Here is a 27,916-nt window from a genome sequence, read left to right on the forward strand (position 1 = left end):
GGCGCAGATTAACTTTGGTGGGTGGGAAGAGAGCGAGAGAGGTTGGGAGGTGCAGGTAGCCTACACAATCACACATGCTGGAAAAGATTTTCAGCTGGCAGGCAGACACTGGAATACGTATCTGAGTGACAGAGTGATGGCTTTGCATAGGTGCATCGTTGCGGTTTTCGTGGGACTGGGAAAAAATAACACGATTTACATCAGCACTGCTCGTTCTCAGATGAACAGACGGACAGACAGACAGGCAGGTGGACAGACAGACCTCTTTAAGAAAACGGGATTAGAATTATTTAAAGGTCTGGTTGGGTGCAGAGTGTGTGTTGTAGGCTCCATAGAATGACAGACAGAAAGGAAGAACGACAGACAGCGGTAGACAGACAGACAGACAGACAGACAGACAGACAGACAGACAGACAGACAGAGAATCAAACAGAGACAGACAGGGTGGCAAGCAGACAGACAGACAGAACCACAGACCGATAGGACTCTTTTAGAAAGCATGTTTGATTTGATTATGTTAAATGTCTTGTTGTTGTGCTGGGTGCGTGCTGCAGACTTCACAGGAGTGAATGATTTGGAAGTGGCCTGTTTCATAGCAGTAGACCAGGACCAGAATGGAGAGTGTAGCCTAATAGTTGTGGGAAACCAGAGGCAGCCATCCATCTCTGCCAGGATAAACGCAAGACAAACTGGGAGCGACATGTTGGAAGGAGGAGGGGAGGGGAGGATAGAGGGGTTGTCACAGGCCAGGCACATACATTAAGGAGGGAGGGGTTGGCATGTGTGTGTGTTGAAGGAAGCAGTCAAGTGCTAGGAGAGGGGCAGGGGTAAATGGGGGGTGGAGGGGGCTAGAACGTGTAAACAGAGTGGATAGGATTTTAACCCCATGCAAAATAGAATGTGGCAGAGTTCTGAGCTGTCAGAAAGCTCTGAGCCGGAATGCCAACGGCCTGTTTATCGGCACGATGTAAGGCAGGGAGGGAGCGGAGGGCTAGCGGGTGAGGAGCTAGGAATGAGCAGAGTCATCGCCGGTACTGTAACCCGACGCCTTACCATGATTGTCTGTAGCAGCTGGTTAGCCACCATGTAGAGAGGGGTACTGGTAGAAGAACCACGCTCCCCTGGAACCATTTACTTTCCTAGGCCAGCCATGATATGATCCAGGCAGGCCCACTCCATCCTCTAACGTGAGGTCCCTACATTGACCTCAGGGGTAAAAAATCATGCAAATCTGGATAGTCACTCACCCTCATCATGACAACATCCCAACCATTGGTGGTCGGTGCTGTTTAAGATGAGGGAGGACAGAATTATGTTTTTATGGCCATGGCCTTATTTCTATTACAGCATATTGGATGACTGTCATTCATATTCCATTCACCCAGCTCAATGCTTGAATTTTTCCTTTACCCATCATGAGGTTTCTACAACCTAGCCCACGAATGAAAGTTTACAACATACACTACCGGTCAAACATTTTAGAATACCTACTCATTCAATGATTTTTCTTTATTTGTACTATTTTAACATTGTAGAATAATAGCGAAGACATCAAAACTATGAAATAACACATGGAATCATGTAGTAGCCAAAAAAGTGTTAAACAAACCAAAATATGTTTTATATTTGAGATTCTTCAAAAACAAGTCTTTGTCTTGATGACAGCTTTGCACACTCTTGACATTCTCTCAACCAGCTTCACCTGGAATGCTATTCCAACAGTCTTGAAGGAGTTCCCACATATGCTGAGCACTTGTTGGGTGCCTTTCCTTCACTCTGCGGTCCGACTCATCCCAAACCATCACAATTTGGTTGAGGTCGGGGGATTGAGGAGGCCAGGTCACCTGATGCAGCACTCCATAACTATCCTTCTTGGTCAAATAGCCCATAACACAGCCTGGAGGTGTGTTTGGTCATTGTCAAATGAAATGATAGTCCCACTAAGCCCAAACCAGATGGGATGGCGTGTCACTGCAGAATGCTGTGGTAGCCATGCTGGTTAAGTTAAATTTGAATGTAAAAAAAATCACAGACAGTGTCATCAGCAAAGCACCCCCGCACCATAACACCTCCTCCTCCATGCTTTACGGTGTGAAATAGACATGCTGAGATCATCCATTCACACATACCGTGTCTCACAAAGACACAGCGGTTGGAACCAAAAATCTCCAATATGGACTCCAGATGGACTCCAGACCAAAGGGCAAATTTGCACAGGTCTAATGTCCATTGCTCATGTTTTTTTAGCCCAAGCAAGTCTCTTCTACTTATTGGTGTCCTTTAGTAGTGGTTTCTTTGTTGCAATTCGACCATAAAGGCCTGATTTACACAGTCTCCTCTGAACAGTTGATGTTGAGATGTGTCTGTTACTTGAACTTTGTGAAGCATTTATTTAGGCTATTAGGTATCACCCCCACCTTGTCACAACACAACTGATTGGCTGAAACGCATTAAGAAGGAAAGAAAATCCACAAATGTACTTTTAAGAAGGCACACCTGTTAATTGAAATGCATTCCAGATGAAGCTGGTTGAGAGAATGCCAAGTGTAAGCAAAGTTGTCATCAAGGCAAAGGCTAGCTATTTGAAGAACCTCAAATTAAAAATATATTTTGATTTGTTTAGCACTTTTTTGGTTACTGCATGATTCCATGTGTGTTATTTCATAGTTTTGAGGTCTTCACTATTATTCTACAATGTAGAAGAAAAACCTTTGAATGAGTAGGTTTTCTAAAACTTTTGACCGGTAGTGTATATATACTACGAAATATAGCTATCTCTCTATCTCTCTCTCTCTCTTGCTTCACCTTAATTTTGGAAGAAATTAATTTGTTCAAAACTATTGTCCTTCTCTCTGTTTGAGTCAACTACTCACCACATTTTATGCATTGCAGTACTAGCTAGCTTTATCTTATGCTGTCAGTACTAGACATTCTCTCATCCTTTGATTGGGTGGATAACATGTCAGTTCATCCTGTAAAGGCTCTGATAGGTTGCTGGACATCCTCCGGGAAGGTTTTAATAATTACTGTGTAAATCGATGGAAGTCAATGGAAGGGGGGGGAGAACCATGAGCCTCCCTGTTGCAGAGGGGCAGAATCTTATTATTGAGGTTTTCTGCAAAGACTTGGGGCTTTGGATTTAACCTCACACAATTGTTATCTTCCTAACATGCTTACTGGTAAATACGTTTGGGGAGATAATCAAATGATCAGTCTGTAGTCTAAAGATTATACATGAAACAACTATTAGAATAATGATGTAGAACAAGCTCATCATCCGTCATTATAGCTATGCAAACTGCATAAAATAATTAGCTGACTGATTTAACTCATCGAGGCAATCCCTCATGTCCAATAGTGTTGCAATTCTGATCTCTGATCCCCCTGTGATCCAAAGCTGAGCTTGGCGCAGAGCAGGTTTTACACTGAGCACAGCCCTTGTGTGGATAGAATCACGTACTTGTGAAGTCGATAGGAAGTATAAACTGAGGATGGATAAACAACAATTACTTCACAATACTAACATAATTGACTGAGTGAAAAGAGGGAAGTCTGTAAAGAATACAAAAATATTCATAAAATAGCTTCCTGTCCAAGTAAGGACAAAATCACTGTCCTCGAGTTGTGGACAATATGGGACAGTCTGACAGCTCTGTAATTACTTCTCATACAGTCACCTCGAAGTGCTGTGGTCGTGAACATGTAGTTTCCCTTGAACTAGATAATATTGAGATTTTATACACATTTTGTTGCCATGTCCAATAAGTCTCGCAGCTGCAATTAACAGAAATAGTAATTGCAGTAATAAACATCAAAGACAACTTAACTAGCCATAATATAGGAAGCTTTCTGCAACAATTCACTCTTTACATTCCAGACCGTGTCTGTTCAGTGACTTGAATGTAACCCAGTGATCCACTGGCCTTGATTTGTCTAAGTGGCTCCATTCAGTAGAACAATGTCCCTGTGCCCCCTGCTACGACACATCCACACGGGTAGAGAAGTTAGACTAGGGTGTGCAACTAGAATGTGAACTTTTTTTCCGACCTGCATGGGGCTGGAGGTGGAACCTGCATGGGGCTGGAGGTGGAACCTGCATGGGGCTGGAGGTGGAACCTGCATGGGGCTGGAGGTGGAACTGTTGTCTTAATCCAGCAAAATGTCCAGCAGTCTAAAAGGGGTTCCTTCAGAACCGGTCTATGTGTAAAGAAAGCCATAGTGTGAAAGTATAGCGGAGGGCTCTGCAGTCATGCTGACCTGAAAGGTAACACTACTGGAAGCCTGGGAGAGGCACAGGACCTTTCTGAGGAAGAAAGCTAAAGACCTGAAAAGATGCCCTTGTGGATATTCACATTTAAGGAGGAGGGTGGTGATTGGGGATCCACAGTCTCAATGTTAGGTTGCGAGTTAGAAGTTCTCTGTTTGTCCTTAAAGATGTGATGGTAGTCAGTGCTCGATTATCGACATGGTTGGTACACTCAGAAAATAACTTTAATAAAATAAAACAATTCAATTGCTAATAATGTCCTAAATTGAATGGACCACATTGGTGGTTGTATGCAAGAGGGAATGGGTTTGATTGTCTCAGCCAAAGTCAACAGATTTTGTTGTGCTAAGTAACATTTTATCTACATATATTCTATTGTGATGATTTTATCCTGGATTTTGTCAATATTTTGTGATGAGTACAGCAAAGCAGATATTCAATGCATTATTTTACCATCTTTAACACATTATTTTACAATCTTTAACACATTATTCTACCATCTTTAACACATTATTCTACCATCTTTAACACATTATTTTACAATATTTAACACATTTTTTTACCATCTTTAACACATTATTTTACAATCTTTAACACATTATTTTACCATCTTTAACACATTTTTTTACAATCTTTAACACATTATTTTACAATCTTTAACACATTATTTTACAATATTTAACACATTATTTTACCATCTTTAACACATTATTTTACAATCTTTAACACATTATTTTACCATCTTTAACACATTATTTTACAATCTTTAACACATTATTTTACCATCTTTAACACATTATTTTACAATGTTTAACACATTATTTTACAATCTTTAACACATTATTTTACAATCTTTAACACATTATTTTACAATATTTAACATATTATTTTACAATTATTGCAACTGGAAGTTTTGAGAAATGATATGATACAAATTTGTATTTCCTTGATTAATCAACTGGAACATAACTTTATTTGTATTTTTTATTAGTTGTTCAGTAACCTAGCATGACGTCTGTGTGTGTGCGTGCATCCGTGGAGATTTTAGCATGTACAGTTGAAGTCGGAAGTTTACATACACTTGGAGTCATTAAAACTAGTTTTTAAACCACTCCACAAATGTATTGTTAACAAACTATAGTTTTGACAAGTCGGTTAGGACATCTTCTTTGTGCATGACACAAGTAATTTTTCCAACAATTCTTTACAGACAGATTATTTCACTTATAATTCAATGTATCACAATTCCAGTGGGTCAGAAATTCACATACACTAAGTTGACTGTGCCTTTAAACAGCTTGGAAAATTGCAGAAAATTATGTCATGGCTTTAGAAGCTTCTGATAGGCTAATTGACATCCATTGAGTCAATTGGAGCTGTAGCTGTGGATGTATTTCAAGGCCTACCTTCACAGTCAGTGCCTCTTTGATTGACATCATGGGAAAATCTAAAGAAATCAGCCAAGACCTCAGAAAAATTATTGTATACCGCCACGAGTCTGGTTCATCCTTGGGAGCAATTTCCAAATGCCTGAAGGTACCACGTTCATCTGTACAAACAATAGTACGCAAGTATAAACACCATGGGACCACGCAGCTGTCATCCAGCACAGGAAGGAGACGCGTTCTTTCTTTCAGAAGTGAATGTACTTTGGTGCGAAAAGTGCAAGTCAATCCCAGAACAACAACAAAGGACCTTGTGAAGATGCTGGAGGAAACAGGTACAAACGTATCTATATTCACAGTAAAACGAGTCCTATATTGACATAACCTGAAAGGCCGCTCGGCAAGGAAGAAGCCACTGATCAAAAAAAAAAAAAAAGACAGACTGCGGTTTGCAACCGCACACGGGGACAAAGATCGTACTTTTTTGAGAAATGTCCTCTGGTCTGATGAAACAAACATAGAACTGTTTGGCCATAATGACCATCTTTGTGTTTGGAGGAAAAAGGGGGAGGCTTGCAATCCGAAGAACACCATACCAACTCTGAAGCATGGGGGTGGCAGATTCATGTTGTGGGGTTGCTTTGCTGCAGGAGGGACTGGTGCACAAAATAAGAAGGAAAATGACGGGGATATATTAAAGCAACATCTCAAGACATCAGTCAAGAAGTTAAAGCTTGGTCACAAATGGGTCTTCCAAAGGGACAATTACTCCAAGCATACTTCTAAAGTTGTGGCAAAATGGCTTAAGGACAACAAAGTCGAGGTATTGGAGTGGCCATCACAAAGCCTTGACCTCAAACCCATTGAAAATTTGTGGGCAGAACTGAACAAGTGTGTGCGAGCAAGGAGGCCTACAAACCTGACTCAGTTACACCAGCTCTGTCAGGAGGAATAGGCCAAAATTCACCCAACTTATTGTGGGAAGCTTGTGGAAGGCTACCCGAAACGTTTGACCCAAGTCAAACCATTTAAAAGCAATGCTACCAAATAGTAATTGAGTGTATTTAAACGTCTGACCCACTGGGAATGTGATGAAAGAATTAAAAGCTGAAATAAATCATTCTATCTACTATTATTCTGACATTTCACATTCTTAAAATAAAGTGGTGATCCTAACTGACCAAAGACTGAATTTTTACTAGGATTAAATGTCAGGAATTGTGAAAAACTGAGTTTAAATGTATTTGGCTAAGGTGTATGTAAACTTCCAACTTCAACTGTAAATCTTGGTGGAGCAAATAATAAAAATAAAAGTGGGATGCATGCCAGCAAAGCCACAACACAAGACTAATCAATACATTAATTGCACTATAACAGTGACAAACGATACCCACAAACTGCTAGGGCCTACATAAAGCTGTCCCATCAGCAGTCCCAACATCTCACTACCGTTTACACCTGGCTATCAGCGGAGCCTTGTCTGGCAGCAAAACACTTCATTCAGCCACATTTACTGCCTTTTAAAAAAAACATTGCAGATATGGCTGACTTGTTTAAACGAATGTGGTTTCTAATGACAATTGAGATGTACAAACTATGGCATAACGGGACGACAAGCGAATAAGAGGAAATCCGTAATTTTGATTAAGACATTAATGAGCGAGCTAGGATGAACAATATATAACTATTTGTTTAGCACTTTTGAAATGTACAGCGACAGAATTCAGAACATGGGCTGTTCTTACAGTGTTCTCCCTGTACACCAAGTCAGAACCGTAGGATAAATAAAGGGGGCATATAAACAGACTATGAAAGCTCTTACAATATTCAATGATTACATTTCTCTGAAACAGGTTATAGGCTACATGTGCACCACCAAGTCAAAACAGTAGGCGAAATTAAAAGTTGAAAATAGACCAAATTATTAGGGGGAGGCACATGGGCTACTAACAGCGTACTACACATACACCTAGTATTACTTTCTTGGCTACAGTATAGATATCTCCCTGGTATATTACATAATTTATTCAGCAGCATACAATACATTTTTGGAGTCACCTTCTTGTGCTGTGCTCACCTGATCAGGAAGGTGACGCAGCGGTCCTTTGTGGGCAAATTTTGTCATCAAAGTCTATCATTCTCTGGATTTACCGTGGTTTCAAAACAACTGGGAACTCTGAAAAAAACAAGGGCCAATCATGATGACGTCATTGATCTTCAGGTTGTAGCTCTAGAAAGATGCCAGATTTACAATTTCGAGTTGGATGACCGTTCAAAACTTATTTTCCCAGTCGGAGCTTGTTTATTCCTGACTTGTCATTTGTCTTGAACTCACTGAAGTCAAGTTTTCGCAGTTCCGTGTTAACAGTTATTAAACAATGTTAAATGTTTATAATTTTAAACTTGGAAAAAAACTCCCTAAATCCCAGATTTGGGACCACACAGCCACTCCACTGCATTGCAGGCTAGTGATTACTTTGCAATACTTGCCGAATTAGCCACTGTCACTGATTCCTTCCAAACCACTCATTGTTGAATTACAGATTTCCAAGTTGTTGTGCAGTGTTCATGCCCAATGGCCGATGAGCACCGATACGTTTTATCTATAATTTCTCTTAATTATTTATCTTCATATGACAAGGAATAAAAAGGATTTTCCAGTAGATTGTCAACTTGATTCATAATGATGAGTGATAGCTAAGATTATGAAAGTATGATGTTGACATGATCAGTCCAATCAAAGCTACTGTACATATAATGTGATTTGACGTCATTTTATCTGTGGCCAATGACTTTGAGCCTTCTTGGATTGGCACTTCTAAAGTAACTCTATGGCAGAACCCAAGTGGCTTTAATTTTCTAGGTCTACCCTTAGACTTGGCAGTGACGTAGTATCCCCATGAGTGGCAGAACACTGAGCCAAAAACGCTCCGTGTTTTCTGCTGGCTTGCCCCACCACCACAGAAAGCACTGAGCTAGGCTGAAACCTGCATTTTAGAGCTGCCTTACTCAAGAAAACAAAAAAGAGACCATGTTGGTATGCAGCTTTATTAACTCAATGATATATATATATATACAATGGGGCAAAAAAGTATTTGGTCAGCCAACAATTGTGCAAGTTCTCCCACTTAAAAAGATGAGAGAGGCCTGTAATTTTCATCATAGGTAGACTTCAACTATGACAGACAAAATGAGGGGGAAAAATCCAGAAAATCACATTGTAGGATTTTTTATTAATTTATTTGCAAATTATGGCGGAAAATAAGTATTTGGTCATCTACAAACAAGCAAGATTTCTGGCTCTCACAGACCTGTAACTTCTTCTTTAAGAGGCTCCTCTGTCCTCCACTCATTACATGTATTAATGGCACCTGTTTGAACTTGTTATCATATAAAAGACACCTGTCCACAACCTCAAACAGTCACACTCCAAACTCCACTATGGCCAAGACCAAAGAGCTGTCAAAGGACACCAGAAACAAAATTGTAGACCTGCACTAGGCTGGGAAGACTGAATCTGCAATAGGTAAGCAGCTTGGTTTGAAGAAATCAACTGTGGGAGCAATTATTAGGAAATGGAAGACATACAAGACCACTGATAATCTCCCTCGATCTGGGGCTCCAAGCAAGATCTCACCCCGTGGGGTCAAAATGATCACAAGAACGGTGAGCAAAAATCCCAGAACCACATGGGGGGACCTAGTGAATGACCTGCAGAGAGCTAGGACCAAAGTAACAAAGCCTACCATCAGCAAGGGCATTGAAGATTAAACGTGGCTGGGTCTTTCAGCATGACAATGATCCCAAACACACTGCCCGGGCAACGAAGGAGTGGCTTCATAAGAAGCTTTTCAAGGTCCTGTAGTGGCCTAGCCAGTCTCCAGATCTCAACCCCATAGAAAATCTTTGTAGGGAGTTGAAAGTTGCCCAGCAACAGCCCCAAACCATCACTGCTCTAGAGAAGAACTGCATGGAGGAATGGGCCAAAATACCAGCAACAGTGTGTGAAAACCTTGTGAAGACTTACAGAAAACGTTTGACCTCTGTCATTGCCAACAAAGGGTATATAAAAAAGTATTGAGATAAACTTTTGTTATTGACCAAATACTTATTTTCCACCATAATTGGCAAATAAATTCATAAAGAATCCTACAATGTGATTTTCTGGATTTTTTTTCTCTCATTTTGTCTGTCATAGTTGAAGTGTACCTATTATGAAAATTACAGGCCTCTCTCATCTTTTTAAGTGGGAGAACTTGCACAATTGGTGGCTGACTAAATACTTTTTTGCCCCACTGTATATATCTTTTACATTGTTTGCAAACTGATATTTGACACGGATGAATGCCAAAATAACATGCAAAACAGGCAAGCCCCCTCCCCCGCCAAAAGAATGTCTATATTTTTTGGGGGATAAAACATTTGGCAAAAAATGTGGGACTCAAAGCCCGTCCTGCCCTGAATGACTGGTTGCTGCTGGCATGCATGCCTGTGGAGCCACCAGCCACACTGCCTTGGTACGGTCAAAATAATATTATTTAGAAGCTGTCTTGTCATTGTAAAGGAGTTTCCGTTGACGAAAGGGAAGAGGATTCTGTAAAGTGGTTTCAAGGCAACGGATTGTTGTAAAAAGTGCAGATGAAGGCTTGGCTGCTCAAAAACACAGAAAAGGACCCACATGTCTGAGTTCACATTTCAGCTGAAGCTACCGCACAGTGTCCTCACCCAGTCTTTTCTCTTTGTACCTGTCCCTCTCCATGAAATACCCTAATGAAACAATATGCCAAAACATGTTTTAAATAATGCATTTTAATGATGTATTTTTTCAACTTCCATTTTCATGCCTAATATCTTTTCATCTTCCTGATCCATCCCTCCAACTCACAGCACACTAGTTAAATAAAGGTTACATTTAATAAAAAAAACCTGCTGAGAGACCCCGGTGTGGTTGCATTTCTCGCCCAGCAGAATGCCAAGATGGTCGCCCTGCTCCCTCCCACAGGCACCGAAGTGTTTCGCCGCTTCACCCTTGAGTCGCTGGCGGAGATCGAGAGGCGGATGGCCGAGGAAGCAGAGGAGCAGGAGAGAAAAAAGGCCCTGAACATTGAGGTACATTTAACATTTCAGTCATTTTGCAGACACTTATCCAGATTCCAGAGTTGACTTCACAATCAGTGGATTTAAGTAAGGTAATTCAAATGTCCATATATCACAGTCAAGCCATTGCAAGTAAAACTTGCTTTCAAAATAGCAGCTATCCGCAAAATCAGTGCTCGTAGTAAGAAATGGTAAAGTGTTTGTAATCATGTTTTTTTCAAACCTTTCCGGAGGTGGCAGAGGAGGACCTGCCAAAGCCAGCCGTCGACCTGGAGGCCGGCAAGGCCCTGCCATTCATCTACGGAGACCCGCCACCTGAGCTGTTCAACACGCCTCTGGAGGAACTGGATCCTTTCTACAAATCACACAAAGTGAGCACTGCAGCCCATGTCCCTTAGTGGCCTGAGGGCTGAGTGTCCACATAACCAGACATCATCACAAAGTAATTTCCTTTACACTAAGCTCAAATCAGAGGTGGATTTACACATTCCAAGTAATATTATTATATTGTTATTATTCAGAGGGTAAATGCCCTCTGATTTACAACAATTACTACACACTCTATGTTGCTAATATCCTTGAGACAAACATCAACACATTCAATTAAAGTACAGATAATATTGGACTTCCAATATTTCTTCACTGATCTTTACTTCTTGTTTTTCAGACCTTTATCGTCATCACCAAAGGGAATACAATCTTCAGGTTCAATGCTGAGCCTGCCTGCTATATTCTAACACCCTTCAGTATTCTCAGGAGAGGATCCATCAAAATTCTCATACATTCATATCCTTTCAATACAAATATCTCACTGATCTACATTATACATAAATATAACTTAGGATCCTGCTGAATGTTCAGAGTCCAAGAAATGTGCTACTGTGTGTGTGTGTGTGTGTGTGTGTGTGTGTGTGTGTGTGTGTGTGTGTGTGTGTGTGTGTGTGTGTGTGTGTGTGTGTGTGTGTGTGTGTGTGTGTGTGTGTGTGTGTGTGTGTGTGTGTGTGTGTGTGTGCGTGTGTGCATGTGTGCAAAGGTGTGGAGAGTCAGAGCAGGTGGTTAGTCCAGTTCAGCAGTGTTCAGCAGTCTGATGTCCTGTAGATAGAAACTGTCTCTGAGCCTGTTGTTATCAGACCTCATGATCCGATACCATGTGCCCGACAGTAAGGGAGTGAACAGCTCGAAGCTGGGATGTGTGGGGTCCTTGATGATGCTGCTGGCCTCTTCACCATTTTGAGTAGATGTCCTGGATGGGTCGGGGCACTGAGCCATCTTCACCACTCACTGGAGGGCCTTGCAGTCATGGATGGAGCAATTCCTGTATCAGGCCGTGATGCAACTAGTCAGTATGCTCTCGATGGTGTAGTGTAGCAGTAGTATATGAAGAGGACCCGGGTGGCATTGTGAATTTCTTCAGCCACCTTAGGATGTAGAGAGACTGTTGCGCCCTCTTGACAAGAGTGGTGGGGTTGTTGGTCCATGTCATGTCTTTGGTGATGTGAACACTGAGGAACTAAAAACTGCTGAGTCTCTCTACTGCAGTCCTGTTGATGTGGATCGGACATGTTCACTCCTCTGCTTCCTGAAGTCAATAATCAACTCTTTTGTTTTGCTGACTTTGAGGTAGTGGTTGTTGTCCTGGCACCGCAATGCCAGTTCACTTACCTCCTCCCTATATGCTGACTTGTCGTTGTTGGTTCAGGCTTACAACCTTGATGATGGAGTTGGTGTCGTACAAAGCCACACAGTCGTGTGTGAACAGGGAGTACAGCAGAGGGCTGAGGACACACCCCTGGGGGGCCCCTGTGTTAAGAGTCAGTGTGGAGGAGGTGTTGTTGCCAATCCTCACAGTCTGTGGTCTGCCCGTCAGGAAATCCAGCATCCAGTGCAGAGAGTGGTATCCAGACGCAGAGTTTTGAGGTTGGTGTTAAGTTTGGAGGGAACAACAGTGTTGAATGATGAACTGTAGTCAATGAACAGCATCCTCACATAGGTGTTCCTTTTGTTCAGATGTGTTAAGGCCGTGTGAATAGCAATGGAAATGGCATCTTCTGTCGATCTGTTGGAACGGTTGGAAATTGGAGTGGGTCCACTGTGCCTAGCATGCTGGTCTTGATGCGGTCCATGACCAGCCTCTCGAAGCACTTCATGACGACCGGGGTGAGCGTGATGGGGCTATAGTCATTTGGGCATTTTATCTTGTTTTTCTTGGGCACTGGGACGATGGAATACTCTTTGAAGCAGGTGGGGACTACAGCCTGGGACAGGGACAGATTAAAGATGTCAGAGAAGACACCCGCCAACTGGTCAGCACACACTCCCAGGAATGCCATCTGGGCCAGAATATTCACTCTTTTGAGAGTTTTCCTCACGTCAGCCTCGGAGAGCAAAAGCACCTGATCGTCCGGAGCAGCTAGACTCTTCCTGGATGGATCAGTATTGTCTGTCTCAAAGCAAGCATAGAATGTGTTAATCTCATCTGTGAGGAAGGCTTCGGTGGGCACCACACTGCTGGATTTGCCTTTGTAGTCCGTGATAGTCTAGTCCTTGTCACATGTTTCACGAGTCTGAGTTGTCAAGCATCAATTCCATTTTGATTCTGTATTGTCTATTTGCTTCCCTAATGGATTTGCAGAGCTCTTATCTTCAAGCCACCAAGTCATCTGGGTTTTTTCTGCTGACATTGAATTCTGCAGTACGGACACTCAGCATGGTACAGATATCTCTGTTCATCCAGGGTTTTTGGTTTGGGTATGTCCGGATTGTTACTGTGGGTACAACATCATCAACACATTTCCAAATGAAGCCTGTGACTGACGATGTACACTACCGGTCAAAAGTTTTAAAACACCTACTCATTCAATGTTTTTTCTTTATTTTTACTATTTTCTACATTGTAGAATAATACTGACGACATCAAAAGTATTTGAGATTCTTCAAATAGCCACCCTTTGCCTTGATGACAGCTTTACACACTCTTGGCATTCTCTCAACCAGCTTCACCTGGAATGCTTTTCCAACAGTCTTGAAGGAGTTCCCACATATGCTGAGCACTTTTTGGCTGCTTTTCCTTCACTCTGAGGGCGGGGGATTGAGGAGGCTAGGTCACCTGATGCAGCACTCCATCACTCTCCTTCTTGATAAAATTGCCCCTACACAGCCTGGAGGTGTGTTGGCTCATTGTCCTGTTGAAAAACAAATGATAGTCCCACTAAGCCCAAACCAGATGGGATGGCATATCGCTGCAGAATGCTGTGGTAGTCATGCTGGTTAAGTGCTTGAATTCTAAATAAATCAAAGAGAGTGTCACAAGCAAAGCACCCCCACACCATCACACCTCCTCCTCCATGCTTTACGGTGGGAAATATATATATATGCGGAGATCATTCATAAACCCACACCACATCTCACAAAGACACATAAATTGGAACAAAGAATCTCAGATTTTGACCCCAGACGAAAGGACAGATTTCCACTGGTCTAATGTCCATTGCTCGTGTTTCTAGGCCCAAGCAAGTCTCTTCTTCTTATTGGTGTCTTTTAGTAGTGGTTTCTTTGCAGCAATTTGACCATGAATGCCTGATTCACGCAGTCTCCTTTGAACAGTTGATGTTGAGATGTGTCTGTTACTTGAACTCTGTGAAGCATTTATTTGGGCTGCAATTTCTGAGGCTGGTAACTCTAATGAACTTATCATCTTCGCCAGAGGTAACTCTGGGTCTTCCATTCCTGTGGCGGTCTTCATGAGAGCCAGTTCATCATAGTGCTTGGTGGTTTTTGCGACTGCACTTGAAGAAACGTTCAAAGTTGTTTACATTTTCTGGATTGAGTGACCTTCATGTCTTAAAGCAATGATGGACTGTAATTTATCTTTGCTTATTTGAGCTTTTCTTGCCATAATATGAACTTTTACCAAATAGGGCTATCTTCTGTATACCTCCCTACTTTGTCCCAACACAACTGATTGCTCAAACACATTAAGAAGGAAAGAAATTCCTCAAATTAACTTTTAAGAAGGCACACCTGTTAATTGAAATGCGTTCCAGGTGACTATCTCATAAAGCTGGTTGAGAGAATGTCAAGAGTGTGCAAAGTTGTCATCAAGGCAAAGGGTGGCTATTTGAAGAATCTCAAATATAAAATATAATTTGATTTGTTTAACACCTTTTTGGTTACTACATGATTCCATATGTGTTATTTAATAGTTTTGATGTCTTCACTATTATTCTACAATGTAGAAAATAGTAAAAAATCAAGAAAAACCCTTGACTGTGTAGGCAGTGTATATTCCTCAATGTCAGTGGAAGAGTCCTGAGTGGATGAATCTTTGAATATATTCTAATCAGCATTCTCAAAACAGTCCTGCAGCATTGAGTCTGCCTCCGCTGTCCAGCGCCCCACCATTCTCTGTGTTAGTATCTCCCTCTTGAGTTGCTGCTTGTAGGTCAGGGAGTAGGAACAGAGAGACGTGATCTAATTGGCTGAAGTGGGGAAGGGGGATGCCTTTGTACTTATCATAGATATTTTTGATTTTCATCCCAGTTTACAATACTAGGGAGAAAGACTGTTTTTGAAATGTTACCCTTAAGGTTCCCATAGTGTTTGAGTGTCCAGTTTTCTGAGGGTTGGGAGAATTTTCCATCAATGTTCCACAAAACATACTCCACGGAGTTACATTATTTTCTAGACAATGCATCGAGCCCCGAGTTGATTATCCCTTTTATACCCTGGCTATATTTGAACAGATTTGCCACTAGAAATGTGTTCAACATTCACTGAAGTAGCTAGCAAGTCAACTAGATAGCTGCAATTGTTGCGTGGTAACCGAACAGACTTGCTAGTTTAGCTAACCAAACAATCAGTCCTAGCTTATTATTATGAAAATCTAATTCAACAATACCAATACAGTTTCCAGTTCGACTTTTGCTTTCAAAAGCAGCTCAAACATAGAACATGTAAGAATGAACTATAGCCATTGAATTCTACCGTGCAAATATACAGTGCGTTATAGGGAAATAATAAATGCTCTAGAATGTCCTTCAAGCCAACCAGAAAGGAGTATTGAACAATGCCATGGTATATACAATATTAATGTTCTAGACACATTTCATGGGAATGCCCCTTTGCCCTCAGAACAGCCTCAATTCATAGGCTCTACAGGGTGTCCAAAGCATTCAACATCGATGCTGGCCCATGTTGACTCCAATGCTTCCCACAGTTGTCCCAGTGTCAAGTTGGCTGGATGTATGTTGGGTGCTGGACCATTCTTGATACACACAGGAAACTGTTGAGTGTGAAAAACCCAGCAGGGTTGCAGTTCTTGACGCAAGCTGGTGTGCCTGGCACCTACTACCATATCCTGTTCAAAGTCACTTAAATTTTTTGTCTTGCCCATTCACTGTCTGAATGGCACACATACACAATCCATGTCGCAATTGTCAAGGCTTAAAACTCCTTTAACCTGTCTCCTCCGCTTAATCTACACTGATAGAAGGGGATTTAACTAGTGACATCAATAAGTGATCATAGCTTTCACCTGGACAGACTATGTCATGGAAAGAGTAGGTGTCCATAATGTTTTGTACACTCAGTGTATACAGTAATTATTATTCAACACCTGGCATTTGAACTCACAACCTCATGGTTCACGGCATTCAGATATTCCTGCTACACCATCATGTCTGTGTCAGTTATCAGTTAATTTGACTATTCTCTCATTATTGATTTGATTGACTTATTTCAAAATGTAAGGGTTTTCTGCATAGCTGTCTGATGTCGGTGGGGCATATTGACCTGTTTTAAGGATACTCTGGAATCACTAGGATCAATGAAAGTTTGTCTTGGGTGTACTTTTAACAGAGATGAGATTTACTTCAAAGTGGATTCACCTTATTATTTATGCATATTAAGTTCTTTCAGATCTACGTAGGGAGGAGGGGTTAGGGTTTGTTCTGGACAGGGCCTAACTATACTGGCCCAATAAGCACATGCCTTAGAGATATCCCTTCTTGGGACAGTGGTTAGGGTGTTCGTCATTGGCGCTGGTGGCTCGGGTTTGAGACCTAGGCAAGTCACCCTACTCACACGTCCTTAGCAATATATGTTAATGTCATTATTTGGCAACAGTTGCAACACACCTAATTGTTCTAATTAGAATGAGTTTTAGCATCAGAAACTACCGGTCCGGTGAACAGGAGCTCGAGATGCTTTCAATTTCGGGAGCTGCCATTCGATGGGAAATGGTAGTGATTTTATAATGTGATTTTAGTAATATTAAAGATTTTTACAATCCAGTATGTCACCCATTAGCGACTACTATTACTATATTCATATGAATCAAAGATGTAAATAAATAAAAAATTGTTATTAAAAAATTTACTAATTAAATTGGTCCATAGAATTAGATTTGAATACCATTATAATGCCATGTTATTTCCTTAATATGGGTACATTATTTAGCATGTTCATCATGTTAACAATCATGTCCAACTGTGTGTTCATGACGATGAGTGACCCTCCGGCATGGAGTAAAACTGTTGAGTAAGTTTCAAACCCACGTAGGAGATTATTAATGTTTAAGGGTGGGGGCATGTAAATGTTCATATAAATATCAGTGATATTTTGTATTTATTTAAAAGGTTGGTCATAACATTATTGAGAGTCATTTTGACCACTACAAAGTTTCACCAAAAGCTATTTTATAAAGCTCTCTTCCCCTTTTTTTTCGTATTACAGATATGTTTTCACTGGTATCTATACCTTTGAGGCAACAATTAAAGTGTTGTCCAGAGGCTTCTGTGTTGGAGATTTCACATTCCTTCGAGATCCATGGAACTGGCTGGATTTTATGGTGATCAGCATGGCGTGAGTATTCGGAGAGTGATTGCCGTCAGTCGTCAGCGCAGTACCATTAGACACGGGGGCAGGTGTTAGAGTGTGTGTGTATTTGTGTTTCTTTGTGTGTCTGTGTGAAGGAGTAAGGTCAAAGGTCAGGAAGGTCAAAGGACATCTCCAATGGCTTAATGAGTTTGACCCTGGCCTTGTCTGCTTCCTTATCTCTCCTCCCCCCGGGCCCCAGCCACCCCATGTACTCTTTCTCTCTCCCCATTCACTCCCTCTCTAAACCCTCTGTCTATCATATCAAATACGACGATGATGACTTCCACGTCCACGACCTGGTCAAAACCACCTAGAATACAACTTTATTCGCTCAAAACCACCTAGAAAGGGCTAGTCCCCCCTGCCTTCGATCCTCACACCTGTGCACTCACCTTAGGTCGAGTCCTATTTCAACTCAGTCAATTCAGAATGTGAGGTGAAATTCATTATTCACCAAAGTTGAAATATTGGGAAACGTTTAATTCATGAAGGGAATGTCAATCCATTTCCTGAATTGACTGGACTGAAATGGAACTCTCTGCCACCAAGACACTTCCCTGTCATTATTGTGGACATGTTCCCTGCCCCGTGTCTCGTCCAGGGTCAGAAGTTTGCTAAAAGTGTGAACTCTGTGACTCAGATCGACTAGTCTTTTGTAAACAGTAAAAAGCTTGCATGTATTTCCTTTTCTTTGAAGCAGCTAACTTTTCATTTTGTTTGGCTAAGGAGTTCTAATTGTAAATCGCTCTGGATAAGACCGTCTGCAAAATGACACAAATATAAATATAAAATATATCTCTCCATCCCTTTCTCTCTCCATAATGCCCTTCTACACCACTTGCCTCGCTTTATCATGGAGCCCCAAATGAATGAAAATATTTGTCCACTTGCAAAGGACGGTCACACACCACACTCTGGGTCTATTTATAGGTGCTCACCTCCTTCCCGGGCTTTGTTTGTCCCAGTACCAAATGGCTGAAGTTCTGTGGCGGACCAAAATGCTGCACTGTGACTGTACTATATATGGCCTTGGAGCCCCGATGAAAAGTAACACCATACAGTTCATCCAGCTAGTTTCAATCATGTAAATATAAGATTACAAATATTTGAGTTACCGTACATAGAAGTGGGTTAAGGATCCTGCTATCAAAATCTGAAACAGAGCTTGTTTCTCTGGAGCCCAATGTGATCTAGTTTCTTTCAAATGTATTTTTGTAAGTGTCATCCTTCTTCAAACATTGAAACTTTTGCTGGTGAGTCCCAGCCACATCATGACGTATGCCACTTCATAACTACATCTCCATGTGGTGTCTTACTGGTCTAGTCGCACGCCTGCCTTCTGCAGTCAGTTTACAGATAACACTGCCATTTGGCTCTAGAAGTGGACAGTTACCCCGAGCTAAACATATCCTCCGCTAAAACCATATATTTTACCATAGCAACCCTCTGATCCTCTATGTTAGAATAACAAATGAGCCAATGGTATTGAATTCAATGTACATTTAAAGTCCAGGAATCTGAACAGATTTTTTTGTTCAACTGACACATCAACTGTCAACTCCTCTATTCTAATGTGCTGGTTGTGTTGTCATGTTTTGTGCTCGGCAGGTACCTCACCGAGTTCGTTGACCTGGGCAACGTGTCTGCCCTCAGGACGTTCCGTGTGCTCCGGGCCCTTAAAACAATCACTGTAATTCCCGGTACGTGTCACATAAGAAGGTCCAAAATCCCACTGGGGTGTGTTTGTTTACTGCACCACCTACTTTTGAACACCTGCTTTGGGTCCTGTGTAGCTCAGTTGGTAAGTGTGTGGTGCTAGCAACCCTAGGGTTGTTTTGGGTTGTATTCCCGCACTGTTTTGTACTGTAAGTCACCTTGAAAAAAGGCATCTGCTAAATTGCATCTGTTATTATTATATTATAAGCACAATGCTCTGCAAGCTACACAATAAAAACATGGGTTATTAATGACACCATACAGAGAACAAGGATATCAAGCACAATCAAATATTCTCAACGATATGTTATTCATTCTTCGACAAATAGTTTTCAGATCACAGATTATTTGAATGTTTTTTGGGGTTATTTTAAGGTCTGAAAACCATTGTGGGCGCTTTGATCCAGTCAGTGAAGAAGCTGGCCGATGTGATGATCCTAACAGTGTTCTGCCTGGCTGTGTTCGCTCTGGTCGGCCTTCAACTGTTCATGGGAAACCTGAAGCAGAAGTGTGTTTACTGGCCCCCTGTGGAATGGCGTATAAACTCTACCAACATGGACAACATCACTATGGCCTTCAACGACACCAGTGGTTTTAATGACGTCATGGACTACAATGGCACAAACAGCAGCAACAGTACGTGGGACTTCAAGGCATACATCGACGATAAAGGTATTGACAGGTTTTTGATGGCACATTGATGTGTGGAAGGGGAGTTGATAGTGGCCTAATGAACCATTACATTATATTAATTGGGAATTTATCATGGCACTTACTGTATGATAGTTTTAAATAAGTATGTAAATCTGTATAAGTATATATATTTATATAAGTAGTATACACATTTGAATAAGAAATACAGTATGGGGATGAGGTAATTGGATGGGCTATTTACAGATGGGCTATGTACAGGTCCAGTGATCTGTGAGCTGCTCTGATGATTTGATTACATGATTACATGATTTGGAAAGTCATACACCTGTCTATATAAGGTCCCACAGTTGACAGTGCATGTCAGAGCAAAAACCAAGCCATGAGGTCGAAGGAATTGTGTGTAGAGCTCCGAGACAGGATTGTGCCGAGGCACAGATCTGGGGAAGGGTACCCAAACCTTTATGCTGTATTCAAGGTCCCCAAGAACACAGTGGCCTCCATCATTCTTAAATGGAAGAAGTTTGGAATCACCAAGACTCTTGCTAGAGCTGGCCGCCCGGCCAAACTGAGCAATTGGGGGAGAAGAGCTTTGGTCAGGGAGGTGATCAAGAACCCGATGATCACTCTGACAGAGCTCCAGAGTTCCTATGTGGAGATGGGAGAAACTTTAAGAAGGACAACCATCTCTGCAGCACTCCACCAATCAGGCCTTTATGCTAGAGTAGCCAGACGAAAGCCACTCCTCAGTAGAAGACACATGACAGCCCGCTTGGAGTTTGCCAAAGGGCACCTAAAGACTGTCAGACCATGAGAAACAAGATTCTCTGGTCTGATGAAACCAAGATTAAACTCTTTGGCCTGAATGCCAAGCATCATGTCTGGAGTAAACTTGGCACCATCCCTACGGTGAAGCATGGTGGTGGCAACATCATACTTTGGGGGTGTTTTTCAGCGGCAGGGACTGGGAGATTAGTCAGAATCGAGGCAGAGATGAACTGAGCAAAGTACAGAGAGATCCTTGATGAAAACCTGCTCCAGAGTGCTCAGAACCTCAGACTGGAGCGAAGGTTCACCTTCCAACAGAACAACGACCCTAAGCACACAGCCAAGACAACGCAGGAGTGGCTTCGGGACCAGTCTCTGAATGTCCTTGAGTGGCCCAGCCAGAGCCCGGACTTGAACCCGATCGAACATCTCTGGAGAGACCTGAAAATAGCTGTGCATTAACGCTGCCCATCCAACCTGACAGAGCTTGAGAGGATCTGCAGAGAAGAATGGGAGAAACTCCCCAAATACAGGTGTGCCAAGCTTGTAGCATCATACCCAAGTAGACTCAGGGCTGTGATTGCTGCTAAAGGGCCTTCAACAAAGTAAAGGGTCTGAATACTTATGTAAATGTGATATATTTTTTACATTTTTATAAATAAGCAAAAAAATCTAAAATCCTGTTTTTGCTTGATCATTATGGGATATTGTGTGTAGATTGATGAGGAAAAAAAACAATTTAATCAATTTTAGAATAAGGCTGTAAGTTAATTAACAAAATGTGGAAAAAGTCAGAGGCTGAATACTTTCCGAATGCACTGTATATCAACTTGGTGCACATTTTTATAAATAAGCAAAAAAATCTAAAAACCTGTTTTTGCTTGATCATTATGGGATATTGTGTGTAGATTGATGAGGAAAAAAACTATTTAATCAATTTTAGAATAAGGCTGTAAGTTAATTAACAAAATGTGGAAAAAGTCAAAGAGGCTGAATACTTTCCGAATGCACTGTATATCAACTTGGTGCACTTTCTAATGGAGGTCCCTTCTCTGTTTTACCCCAGTGAACCATTACTTCCTTCCTGGAATGTTAGACCCTCTTCTTTGTGGAAACGCTTCTGATGCTGGGTAGGTTTTTTGGGATATCAGAGTTGAGCACATGGGTAGCTTTATAGTCTTGCCTTGTCTCTGTTGATAATGCAATATATGATGCAAATTATTTCAACATAGTTCAAATATAACATATCTTTGAATGCTGAAGATCATAAGTCCCATTCAATTTGTTGTGCCACTTCATTGGCATTTTGACAGAAATTGCCCTGAAGGATACACGTGTATGAAGGCCGGAGGGAATCCCAACTATGGATACACAAGCTACGACAGTTTTGGATGGGCTTACCTTGCCCTATTTCGGCTCATGACACAGGACTTCTGGGAAAATCTATTCCAGCTGGTGCGTATACGTCATGTGCTTCGATGACAACGACATAGAGCTGTATTTGCTCCTGACATTTCTTGAAATGTACATCTGTAACATCAGCCGGTAGACCAGGATTGAATTTGAGAGATTGCAATCTTATGTGTCATCAGGGATATTGATACAGAAAGAGTACTCACTCGGTTTCCTGGTGAGTTAACTGTCCGTCCGCCCCCCCCCCCCCCCCCCCCCCCCTCCCCTTACCCATAGACTCTTCGCTCAGCAGGGAAAACCTATATGATTTTCTTTGTGGTGGTGATCTTCCTGGGCTCGTTCTACCTGATCAACCTGATCCTGGCTGTGGTGGCCATGGCGTATGCCGAGCAGAACGAGGCCACCATGGCCGAGGCCAAGGAGAAGGAGGAGGAGTATGCCATGATCATGGTGCAGCTGAAGGAAAGGAGAGAAGCAGAGGTCAAAGAGGTGTGATCAACTTACTATGTATGTAAAGTGCTTTGAGCATCTGGGAAGAAAAGGGCCCTATATATAAATCCAATCAACAAACAATAAATTGCACTCTTTGATCAGATGATGGTTGATAGAGAATGATTTCGTTAGTCAATTCAAATGTCTGACGAACTTGATGAATTCAAAAAATACCTAGTAATCATACTAAGTGTTAATTTGCAGATTATTGCTCATGTTGGTCGTTCTCGTCCTTGGTTTGTTTGATTCTGGTTATTTGACTGACAGAGACATGACAGGCATCATGAACACCATGAACACGCTGAAATTGCTGGCAGTCAGACGTCACTGTCCGGTAGAACATCTAAGAAAGAGAAAGGTGAAAAGGCAGATGAAGAGGTTGCTGATGATGAGGCGTGTACGTCCTCCAGCCTTTATAGCGAGGCTATAAAGGACTCCAATGGAGGCCTCATGATCAGTGCCAACGCCAACAAGGTCCTGACAGACCAGGAGGTGAGCTGCATGGCTCACTAATGTGCCGACCTGAACCAAACTGCGCTGGCTCGGATATTGTTTATTCACATTTTCCTTTTCAGGGCGGTTTCAGGAACAATGATGAATGCATAATCAATGAATGCGTAACCAACTCAGTACAGTTTGGTTTGGTGAGGCTCGGTTTGGCTCTGAAAAAGTGAGTTGCTGGCCTCCCGAGTGGCACAGCAGTGTCTAAGGCACTGTATCGTATTCGATCCCGGGCTGTATCACAACCGGCCGGGATCGGGAGTCCCATAGGGCGGCACATAATTGGCCCAGCGTCATCCGGGTTAGGGGAGGGTTTGGCCGGGGGGGCTTTCTTGGCTCATTGCGCTCTAACGACTCCTTGGGGCGGGCCGGGTGCCTGCAAGCTGACCTCGGTCGTCAGGTCCTCCGACACATTTGTGCGGCCGGCTTCCGGATTAAGCGGGCGAGTGTTAAGAAGCGTGGTTTGGCGTGTCATGTTTCGGAGGACGCATGACGCGACCTTCGCCTCCCAATCCCGTTGAGGAGTTGCAGCGATGAGACAAGGTCGAAATTGGGGAGAAAAAAGGGGGTAAAACACAGATATATTTTTTTAAGTGTGTTGCTATGCGCCTGATTGATAAGTATGTTTTGTTTCTCTTTGTTCTACAGTCTGCTGTTGTGTTGAAGAGGGCCAGTGGACCCAAGGGGAGTAAGGACCAGCTGGAAGTAGTAGGCCTGCAGAAGAAGACACCCAGTTCATCCAGTGTCTACAGCCAAGATGACATGGACGGTAACTGTCACAAATCGCAATGGATCTGTATACGAGAAATGAAATGTCCTAAGGAATCCTTGTGTGGGACTGGAATGTGATGTATAGGACTGTGATATCCACCAATACCCGTGTTCCAATTGGCCACTGTGTTAGAGCAAGGGCTTCTTTTATATTATTTTATGAGTTATGCAGAGTTTCAGCATCAAAGTTTCCCATCTAATGCACTGATGGCGTATTGTGTCAGCTTCTTCAGCTATAAGACCTACAACCCAAGGCCTTACACGTTTTAACTTTGGGTGCTCAAGATAAGTAATACCTTTCAAGACCTACATAGACTTTAATAATATTTTTGAACTTTAGGTGCTGCAAACAATAAATAAAGGTTGAAAACAAATCATGAACCCATTAAGAAAATCCTTATCGTGAAGGGTTGTGTACAAAATAACTAACACCCTCCTCCTTTACCCTCATTCCAAACAGATTTGGAGGAGGAACTGAGACCTTGTCCGCCTTGCTGGTACACGTGTTCAGACATCTTCCTGAAATGGAACTGCTGTGTGCCCTGGGTGACTTTCAAGAAGTGGATGTACTTCATAGTGATGGACCCATTCGTGGACTTGGGTATCACCATCTGCATTGTACTCAACACCATGTTCATGGCCATGGAGCACTACCCCATGACGCCAGAGTTTGAAGAAGTGCTGAGTGTGGGGAACTTGGTAAGTTACCTTCCTTAATGATGCTCTTCCACTTCACCTCTTCTGAAGCCATGACAGGGATACCTTAGAAATCTCTCGCTCAAAATGATCGTGTTAAAAATGCAGGTTCACAGTGCAGAATCTGCATATCTACACATGGCACAGTTTTCAATATAAGTCACGAGGCTCCCCTCTCTCATCTCTTGTACAGGTCTTCACAGGAATCTTCACAGCAGAGATGGTGCTGAAGCTCATCGCCATGGATCCGTACTACTACTTCCAGGTCGGGTGGAACATCTTCGACAGCATCATTGTGACAATGAGCCTGGTGGAGCTGGGGCTGGCTAACGTCGAAGGTCTATCCGTGCTCCGTTCCTTCCGTCTGGTGAGAGTTACTCCACCCAAAGTTTAGAACATACTCTCTCAGTGTAACTGTGCAGTGAGAATGGATCCCGATAGATCAAAGCATTTTCATAAAATAGTTGCAAGAGTAGGGTTGCAAACTGCTGGGTAATTTACCAAAGTTACGGGACTCTTCTGTAATTTGGGTAATTAGCAGGTCATCCATGGCAATCTGTGGTAACTTGGGTCATTTATACTTGAATAGCATGTATATTATGTATTCATATGACTCATTTTGTATATCTGTGTCCATACTGTCCATGAATGTCTAGTGGATAGACTATATGGTTGAATAGAAAAGAGCCTAATTAATGAAAGAAGCGTCTAATTAACAATGGCATTATTTTTTGTCAACTCTGCAACTCTTCCAACTATTGACCTTTTTTTTCACAACTGCCATCAGTTTGACGCTACAACATTTACAATGAAGACGTAGTAAAACACTATGTATTGGACATAGTCAAATAAATAGGTGTGAAAATCTTTTGTAAACATATTGACACCCTCATATCAAACACCAATTGCATTCACTAAGTTGATAGTTTATATTTAGGATAATGTTTTGCAGCTTTGTCGTTACATTTTTTTATTTTAAAAAGCATCTTATTTATTATTTTATATATACTAAAAAATATATAAACGGGCTGGTGACCTTGGCGGTTGGGAGCTTGGGCTGGTTGCTGATGGATCGCTGGTTCGGGTGCCCGTTTTCGACGTGCACTTGAGCAGGGAGTTGACCCTGGTTGCTTCTGTGTGTCGCTCTGGATGTGAATCTGTTAGATTACTAATGTGATGTAGTTGTTGAGAGGCTTCATTGCATGTTTTAAATCTTCTGTAAAAAAAAAAAATATATATATATATATATAAATGCAACATGCAACAATTTCAATGATTTTACTGAATTACAGTTCATATAAGGAAATCATTCAATTTAAATAAATTAATTAGGCCCTAATCTATGGATTTCACATTGACTGGGCAGGGGCGCAGCCATGGGTGGGCCTGGAAGGCCATAGGCCTACCCACTGGGGAGCCAGGCCAGCCAATCAGAATGAGGTTTTACCCACAAAAGGGCTTTATTACATACAGACAGAAATACTTCTCAGTTTAATCAGCTCTCCAGGTAGCTGGTCTCAGACTATCTCACAGAGGAAGAATGAAGGATGTTGAGCTCCTGGGCTGGCATGGTTACACGTGGTCTGCGGTTGTGAGGCTGGTTGGACGTACTGACAAATTCTCTAAAACGACATCAGAGGTGGTTTATGGTAGAGAAATTCTCTGGCAACAGCTCTGGCGGACTTTCCTGCAGTCAGCATGCCAAATGCATGCTCCGTCAAAACTTGAGACATCTGTGACGTTGTGTTGTGTGACAAAACTGCACATTTTAGAGTGGCTTTTTATTGTCCTCAGCACAAGGTGCACCTGTGTAATGATTATGCTGTTTAATCAGCTTCTTGATATGCCACACCTGCCAGGTGGATGGATTATCTTGGCAAAGGAGTAACGCTCTCTAAAAGGAATGTAAACAAGTTTGTGCACAAAATCTGTTCTTATGGAACATTTCTGGGACCTTTTATATCATCTTATGAAACATGGGACCAGCACTACATGTTGCGTTTATATTTTTGTTCAGTAAATAGTTTACATGTGATAAAGCCACACAGAGGGCCATAGATAATTCCAGACATCTGTGATAATCTGAAGTACCCAAAAAGATCACTAGATGTCATGTGATTTAAAAAAAACGTTTAAAAAACTAGAAAGTTACAAAAAACGTTGGTCGTTTACTGGTAAACTTTAAAAGTGACTCGTAATATGCCCTCCCTTTGCAACCCTATGCAAGATTAACATCACATTAGGCAGTGATACTAACTCTACAAACCTAATTATTGGCCAGTTTTCTGGACACAGCTCAATGGAAAATCAAGTTTCTGGGAAACCAGCCCGATGTAACCTAATAATGTCTCTGATTGTTTTGGGGGCAGATGCGTGTTTTCAAGCTGGCCAAATCCTGGCCCACACTCAACATGCTAATCAAGATCATCGGTAATTCAGTGGGCGCACTGGGTAACCTCACCCTGGTTCTGGCCATCATCGTCTTCATCTTCGCCGTGGTGGGCATGCAGCTCTTCGGCAAGAGCTACAAAGAGTGTGTCTGCAAGATCTCCTTGGACTGCGAGCTGCCCCGCTGGCACATGCATGACTTCTTTCACGCTTTTCTCATCATCTTCCGGGTGCTGTGCGGAGAGTGGATCGAGACCATGTGGGAATGCATGGAGGTGGCCGGACAGGGCATGTGTCTCATTGTCTTCATGATGGTCATGGTCATCGGTAACCTAGTGGTGAGTGATGCATTGAACCATGGGATGTGGGCACTGGAGGGTGGGCATAGAACTATTTTGGTGTTTAGTTAATTCATGGATTTCTCAAAAGGTGTAATATACATGCAATGAGAGATCAGGGAGTGTGTTCGGTGGAGCGCTCCATGCGTACAGTGCACATACCACAGATGCAGCGCTTATGTTGCTGTGAGATGTTGAGTCGATTATGCCAGCTCCATTCTTTTGATGGATACCAGGCGGTACTTCACTGTAAACGAAACTGGTTGTGTTTCCTCTTTGGTTATTCATAGGACGAAGAGAGGAAATAGCTATGTCAGTTGAGGTAGCGAAAGCCTGACAACAAACTATGTGCCAAAGACAAACAGGGCTTTCTGTCTGAACTCCCGGGAGAATCCCATAGACTAACAGGGGCATCGAATAGGATACACACCATTCACTCAATGGAGGGGCTATTATTAGCTCCATGATATTCGCCAGCAGTTCTGACCTTGGGGTGTTTGGGGATCCACTGGGGCAGGTGGCATAGAGAAAATAGCAGAGGGCTTACAGGAATCATG

General features: G+C 42.2%; 1 protein-coding gene across 4 annotated transcripts in view; it reads left to right on the forward strand.

The window, feature by feature from the left end:
* The window catches only part of LOC139364577 (sodium channel protein type 4 subunit alpha B-like), a 64,376-nt gene that overhangs the window by 7,822 nt on the left and 28,638 nt on the right, over positions 1-27,916 (forward strand). The window contains exons 2-16 of one of the 4 annotated variants that reach the window (XM_071101432.1): positions 10,618-10,761; positions 10,983-11,120; positions 11,417-11,535; positions 17,197-17,286; positions 17,482-17,610; positions 19,234-19,325; positions 19,717-20,013; positions 21,827-21,890; positions 22,074-22,215; positions 22,450-22,662; positions 22,933-23,157; positions 23,815-23,935; positions 24,398-24,636; positions 24,827-25,000; positions 27,003-27,359. In XM_071101432.1, coding sequence (XP_070957533.1) covers positions 10,630-10,761; positions 10,983-11,120; positions 11,417-11,535; positions 17,197-17,286; positions 17,482-17,610; positions 19,234-19,325; positions 19,717-20,013; positions 21,827-21,890; positions 22,074-22,215; positions 22,450-22,662; positions 22,933-23,157; positions 23,815-23,935; positions 24,398-24,636; positions 24,827-25,000; positions 27,003-27,359 — 2,532 coding nt within the window. In that variant the 5' untranslated portion in view covers positions 10,618-10,629. Of the gene's footprint in view, positions 1-10,539; positions 10,762-10,982; positions 11,121-11,416; positions 11,536-12,460; positions 12,667-17,196; positions 17,287-17,481; positions 17,611-19,233; positions 19,326-19,716; positions 20,014-21,826; positions 21,891-22,073; positions 22,216-22,449; positions 22,663-22,932; positions 23,158-23,814; positions 23,936-24,397; positions 24,637-24,826; positions 25,001-27,002; positions 27,360-27,916 lie in introns of those variants that run through there. The other 3 variants (XM_071101430.1, XM_071101431.1, XM_071101433.1) reach the window with 3 other exon arrangements.

The sequence above is a fragment of the Oncorhynchus clarkii genome, chromosome 13 (assembly GCF_045791955.1).
Source record: "Oncorhynchus clarkii lewisi isolate Uvic-CL-2024 chromosome 13, UVic_Ocla_1.0, whole genome shotgun sequence".
Taxonomy (NCBI): domain Eukaryota; kingdom Metazoa; phylum Chordata; class Actinopteri; order Salmoniformes; family Salmonidae; genus Oncorhynchus; species Oncorhynchus clarkii.